The sequence below is a fragment of the Grammomys surdaster genome, unplaced genomic scaffold (genome assembly GCF_004785775.1).
Source record: "Grammomys surdaster isolate TR1022 unplaced genomic scaffold, NIH_TR_1.0 146, whole genome shotgun sequence".
Lineage (NCBI taxonomy): Eukaryota > Metazoa > Chordata > Mammalia > Rodentia > Muridae > Grammomys > Grammomys surdaster.
In genome coordinates, this window is record NW_021604604.1 from 9566901 (window position 1) to 9574089 (window position 7189).

Genomic DNA, 7189 nt, shown 5'->3' on the forward strand with positions numbered 1-7189 from the left:
GCATAAGTATAAAGTAAGAATATTTATAAGTATTTAAGAGACATATAACTTAAACAGCTAGGGGAATATATTGCTAAGAAGATAAATCAAGGCCGCCATTACTTTGGAATTCAAACATTCTATGAATGTTCTAGTCCCTTGCAACCATAGGGCAAATAATTTCCCACTTCTAGGATGCCTTTTTGCTTGCAAGGAGAAAAGTATTCAAACAATTGTGTCAACCCTTGTTATAATCACTCCCTCACGGACCAATCAGATGGCTTCCTTTCTTCTTTGTGGAATGAGAAATTGTTCCTGTTAGTCTCTGCCATGGAGAGCTGGTGACTTCATGTGATTTACTTTGAGGCTGCTAGGCAGCCTCACTCACAGATAGATGAAGAACAAATGCATCTTTGCATTTGTCTCAACAGTAACAGAATTAGAGGCAGCCAGGGCACTCTGGTACAAGACCAGGAGCTGGAAATATGGATCCCTGCCCTCCTCTCCCTGTGGAGCACAAGAGGGAAATGATGGGAAGTCTTTAATTTTTTTAGACATGTATTTTGGAGCATTTTAAGTTGAGTATGAGCCTGTAATCCCAGCACTTGGGAGGCTAAGCCAGAAGATTGTAAGTGTCAAGCCAACTTGGGCTATGTAGTTAGACCTTGCCTAAAAGAAGAAAGAATAGAAGAGAAAAAGGAGAGAGGTGAGAAGATGGTAGGAAATTGGGAGGGAGAGAGAAAAGTTTGCATTTAGAAATCTTTCTTAGGTTTTGGAGTCTAAAACAAGAGTTAAAACCAATCCTAAACTCTGTCCCTCAGCCCCTGCTACCTCCCCACACTGCAAGCAGCTGCAAGCACCTCCTGGTGGTTTTCAAATGTTGTGTCCACTACTATGGGTAGCCTGCTCTAAGAGTATTTCTAGACTCCAACCATTCCCGAGTGACTTTCTACTTGTTTGTGGCTCTTGCAGTGTGAGAAAGAAGGAAACATGAACTTTGTTCTTAGGACACATTTTTTTTTTCTATTTAAATCGGTATAATGTTAAAATATTGGGTATTCTCCTCACCAGCCAGCCCAAGCTCTCTTTAACACTTCTACTGTTTGTTAAATGCTACTTACTGTACAGGGAGTGTCAGGGCAGGCAAGAGGGATCAGGGAGAGATGTTTCCAATGGTATTCAGTGAAGTAGTCAATTACTGTCCGAATGTAAGAAATACAGCTCTTTGCCGTGCTATGCCTGCTTATGACAGTGATAGGCCTACATCACTGTTATCCCCAAATTCCTGTCTTTCTCATTTCATCTGGATTCAACTTACCTCTTCAAGGACCTTTCTTTGTCACTAGTTGTAATCTATTTCCTATTTAGGCTTATAGGAGATGGATCAGGAAGCGCAACATTGTCATGCTCTTCCTCACTCCTCCTCCTCCTCCTCCTCCTCCTCCTCCTCCTCCTCCTCCTCCTCCTCCCTCTGCCCTTAACATCTTGCATCAGTGTGGCACAGGTTTTACATAGGAAAAAGCTATTGACAGCAGGAGTCCATTCGGTCTTATCAGGTTCTGAAGTTCTTGCCACGTGATGTCTACATGTATCCATCGGCACAGTGTCACCTGAAGACTACATTACAGTGCCTTACAAATCCAAGATATCTTCCTCCTTACCCGCTTCCCCTTCCCTATCCCTGAAATCACCGTTCTTCCTGGTTTTCATGGGTTTGCCTCTTCCTGCACATCACATAGTTGGAATTTTGCAGTATCTGCCTTTACAGATTGGCTTCTTTCAGTCAGCGATATGTGCCATTTCCTCCATAGTATCTTCCCATGATTCTGTGCTAATTTCTGTTCACTGCTGAAGAATAAATAGTCCACTAGAGGACACAGCATGGTTTTTGAGGGCATCTTGGTGGTCTCCAAGTTTTAGCAGTTATACTGCAAATGTCTCCATGCATCTTTTCACATGGGCTTAAGTTCCAAGCTCACTTAATACACTAAAGGGTGTATTCGTGTGAGTTCATATGTGATGAGCGTAATGTGCAGCTTTGTAAGGACCTGCTAGGCTGCTTCAGAGTGTCTGTGTTGATGGACATATTGCCTCATTCACACTAATGTAATCGCTTTTGGAGATTAGCTGTTCTAAGTGATTTAAAGTAGGACCTCATTATTTAAAATTTCAGTTCCTAATGATGTGTGATGTTGGATGTCTTCCAATATGCTTGCATCTTCTTTGAGAAGGTATATAATTCAGATCTTTTGCCCGAGTTTAATAAGTTTTGGCTTAGAGTTCCTACTATATATTATATAAATATAACACAATTATAAAATAACCTATAGCATTCTAAATATTACATATAGTAACACTACAATATATGACATTGATATACATGATTACTGTCCAATTTTTGAATTCTAAGAATTACCAATACATTTTATCTTTCCAATTAAATGTGCTACAATGCTTAGATCATGGAGCTCACTGGCCCACTCAATACTCTCTGACTCTACTCTTAGGTATCTGCCTTGTCTCACAACACAGTGAGCTTACTTCTAGATCCACCAGAAGATTCCCAGATGCGATCATTGCCATTCCTACATTCCTTCCAAGCTCCTGTCTTCCTCTGTCTATAATCTCAGCACTAATTTGGATCCTAGTTTTATTTTTTTTTCATGCTGCCTTGTTTGCAGTTACATGAGTGATAAGTTGAAAGTATATCATTTCCAAATTTTGACTTGATTAATTACCTAACACTGTATTCTTTAGATTACTATCACCAATCTAAAACGTAGCAGGTATATACGATATACTTTTCTTTTTATTATATCTTTATTATTTAATACAATTTTAAATTTAAATATATTTTGATCATATCTCTCTCCTCCACCAAGTCCTTCCAGATCCTCTGCCCTCCATACCTACCCAATTTTAAGTTCTCTCTTAGAAAAAAACAAAACTCAATGCAACAAAACCCTCTAAAACAAAACAAAATAAGACCACACCCCAAAAAATCCCACCAAACTTTAATCAAATGTAAGCATACACTCTCTCTCTCTCTCTCTCTCTCTCTCTCTCTCTCTCACACACACACACACACACACACACACACACACACACACACAGAGCCATGGAGTTTGCTATATGTTACTCAACTCTCTGAGGCCTGTTTTGCAGTATTTATGCCCAAGGTCACTCACTCTATTGGAGAAAATTGATTTCTCCTCTTCCAGAAAGTATAAACAACAATTCTGTTGTTAACCTTTACCCTAGTAGCTAGTTTTGTATTTATTCAGTCATTCATTCTTAAAATATAACAAAAAATAAGATGCAACAAAAACTATCACATCATAGTTGGACAAGACACACAATCAGAAGGAAAAGAACCTCAAGCAGACTGCTGTTGTAGGTAAGCTCTGAATTCAGGGAGAGGGAGGTCGGAGCAATGGAGTCAGTGTAGTGTGCTAGTCATACCACTTAGAGCTACGGGAAACATTTGGCTCTACAGCTGAGCATGGTGACACACATCTGTAAGTCTAACATTTGGGAGGCCGAGGTTAGCAGATCATGAGTTCAAGACCAGGTTGGGCTATGTAGGAGAAAAGAAAAGAAAAAGGGAAAGAAGGAGAGAGAACAGGGTGGGGTGAGGAAGAGAGAGGGAAAAGAAGGAAATGGAAAGGAGAAAACGGGAGGGAAGAGTAAAGAGAAGGGAGAGGAGAGAAAGAATAAAGTGTCTGGCTCTCAATAGCTTTCTACTCCATCCTTACTTTTTAAAAATTATATTATAAATATGTCGTATAGTCATATAGTATATTCATATATAATAACATAGCAAAGTATTGATTCTATCACACAATTAATATACAGTATTAATATTCTTGCTGTATCAATAGTCTAGCATTAGTAGTAACGTCATAGTGATGTATCATTAAACTATGTGAATGAAAGCATTCAGGGAATTAGGTAACTCGGCACACCTCAGCATTAATGTGCATAGAGTAAAAGTCAAAGGTGACTTTGAACTTTCACACTAGTTCATCTGCCAAGAGATGCTTCAGACATACTTGAGCACTGGTCCTTAGTAGAGGTCAGAGTATCTATTTTTGTTAATAGGAATTTTCTTAAAAGTTTGCAAATAAAAACCAAATACTTAAGAAGTCTCCTGACAAAACAGAAAATTCCCCATCCTATCCACTCTGTGATGGCTACCTTTGTGACAAAGACACTTACAATGACTTTTGGGTTTTATCCTTACGGTAGTAATAGCTTATCTCAAAATCTAAGTCTTGAAAATATGTTATTAGATTCTCATTATAATGTACACAGAATGACTGCATACTTCATCAGGAATAAAAATTTGTTTTTCAGCCAGCATGAATTACTTCTCTGCCCTCTTTTATTTTAACCAGAAGACAGACAGGACAAAAATTATTTGAAATCTTATTATTGCAAGAAGTCAGGGTCAGCTCAATAAATTACATACAGACCCTTATGTCCTCAAATAAACAAAACACGCTCAGGTTTGATGTGTTTTCCACGTGTGACTCAAGTTTCTGGAAATGCATTAAAAAGCCAGAAAGGACAAAATGTCTGTGATTTCTTAGACATTTCTCGCATAGTTGGAAAGCTCAACGTGATAACTTAACAACTTTTATTTTCTTTAGCATTCTGCTTTGTAGACATAACAAAGCTGTGAAAGAGATCTGATGATTGTAAAATGATCCCCGGAAAAGGAAACACAGCAACAGAAACAACCTCATCTAGTTGATTACAAATATTCCAGAGAACCTTGTCTGCCGGTTGTTGACTATTCCCTCTCTCCATTCCCTGCAGCATGGATGACATATTGGTCGGGGCACCTCTCTTTATGGAGCGAGAATTTGAAAGTAACCCTAGAGAAGTGGGGCAGGTCTACCTGTACCTGCAAACGAGTGCCCTCCTCTTCCAAGACCCACAAGTCCTCACTGGCACAGAGACTTTTGGGAGATTCGGTAGCTCTGTGGCCCACTTGGGGGACCTGAACCAAGATGGATACAATGGTAATTTAGAACAATGAGTAGGACTGGTTTGCACTTCAGTGTCATGCTACTGTTGCAAGAAGGAAGCTATGACCATTTAAAAGATTCTTAATGCTGGGGGAACCAGTTATTATTGTCAACTCAATAAATTCTGAAAAATCTCAAGGCAAATTTAAATGTTTATGTTTTGATTAATTAAGATATTACATGGAGATTTTGTCTTGTGTGATTTCTCACTGATAACTTGAGAGCTGTAGAAATTTTCATATGAATAAAGTGGAGATAAATGCATGTTGGTATGTTAGCAAGCATGTAGTTTCGCATGTTTATACTGGCCCATTCTTGGTCAGTAAATGTCATTTTAAAGGTCCTTTTCATGTTTGCAATATAATCCTTATTTGGGGCATGTGGTTCTTTAAATAAGGAATCCATAAATTCTTCCTATTCACTGTCTCAGAGAATACTACATGCTCACATCAAAGTTTGCATATATTTTCAGGACATGTGATTAAAGAACCAAAGAGCACTATGTTTGTCATTCAAAGAGGAAGCTAAAAGAGGAATTTTCTGGATTTAACTAGCATAGGGAGGATTTCTATCACATGGATATTCACATGCACTAGTGCCAATTGCTTCAGACTCAAAACTCCTTTGAAAAAAAATCTTAGTAACTAGTCATTGTTAGAGTCTTATAGACCATACATGCTTGAGTCAAGACTACAGGTCAGCAGTAGACCATCTGCCTAGCATGAGGGAGGCTCTTGACTCAAGCCTTAGAATGGAAGAAGAAAAGCATATTTATGTTAGAGGCTATGTTCTGGGAGAATGAAAAAGACAAGACACAGTCCCTATGAAATAACTCGACTTGTTGCTTTCTAAAACAATTATCTCAGGGAATCCATGTTGCTGAGTTGTGCAAGTTACTGTTCTCATCCTATTTTCTACTTGTCTTTCCCCTTGAACCAGTTCTGACATTCTTTAAAGCTAAGAGAAGAATATCTTGGACTCTGGGATTTGGTGTTCAGGAGTACAAAACAAGCAAAAACAATGCCAAGCTAGCTGGGCTTAAACTTGGGGACAGTTGGAAAGTCAAGGACTTAGAGGGAGAGCAGAAAGTGTTCTTGCTACCAAACACATGACAGTGTTTCTATTTGCTACTGAGTCCATGGTCTTCAGGGTTGCTAGATTATTTATCTTGGGCAGGCCAGTAGAAGTGAATTTATAATTTCCTCACTATAATATAATTCTCAAAACACAATTGAGTTCTGATTCACTCAGTGTTGTCCACTGAGTGGACGTTTCACCAACAAAAGAGATTCCCCCCTCATTTGGTAAACTCATATGTTGCCATCTGGTGACTTTTCAAACTATAAAAGTTTCTATTTAGTATTCTGACAATCCATATGGCGGAAGATAAATTATATTTCAACAAGAGTTGGCTCTCTCTGGGTTTCCTAGTGCTCTTAATTATAAAAATAAGCTTCTTCTAGTTGATTAAATGAGGGAATAATTAAGTAAAGCAATCCATGGGAATGGAGCTTTTAATTTTATTTTTTGAAAGAAGGGACTTCTACAACAGTACCTTACCAGGTCCACCAACCTCCTAACATATGTTAGGGCTTAGCTATGCCTCTCCTCATTGAGGTCTCATGTAGATAGTCGTCTGCCTTCTCTGGCTCTCAAATTGGCTATGTTCCTTCTACTTCTGGATCTTTATAAGTTAAGCTGCTTCTCCTGAAAGAGGAAAAGAGCTCTTCCTTTAAACTGTCACATGCTTGGTTCCTTTGTGACCTCAGATTTCAGTTTCAAGTGACACCTTGTCTGACCACCTACTCTAAAACAATGCTCCAATGTGCCAGTATTTAAAAAAAAATTCTCTACACTATTTATTGCTTTCGCTATTTCCTTAATTGTGTTTCTGTTCAAAGTCCTCCCAACCACAAACCTTCCAAACACCAGGGCCTTTGAGTGTCTCACTGGCTTTCCCAAGTGAGCACCTAGTATACTCAGCACACACTAATGGTGCCAATATAAGGCATGCCATTCTTCTATGTTGCTACAATTACTCCAGAAATCTCTGGAAAATATAACAAGCCATTTGGGACTTGTGGCATTGCTTTTGGATTGTACTTAGTACTTAATTTTTTCTAAAATCAATCTCTCTCTCTCTCTCTCTCTCTCTCTCTCTCTCTCTCTCTCTCTCT

At 38.7% G+C, this 7189-nt stretch overlaps 1 protein-coding gene across 1 annotated transcript in view; it reads left to right on the forward strand.

The window, feature by feature from the left end:
- The window catches only part of Itga8 (integrin subunit alpha 8), a 178437-nt gene that overhangs the window by 56179 nt on the left and 115069 nt on the right, over positions 1–7189 (forward strand). The window contains exon 12 of the mRNA XM_028764938.1: positions 4801–5006. Coding sequence (XP_028620771.1) covers positions 4801–5006 — 206 coding nt within the window. The remainder of the gene's footprint in view (positions 1–4800; positions 5007–7189) is intronic.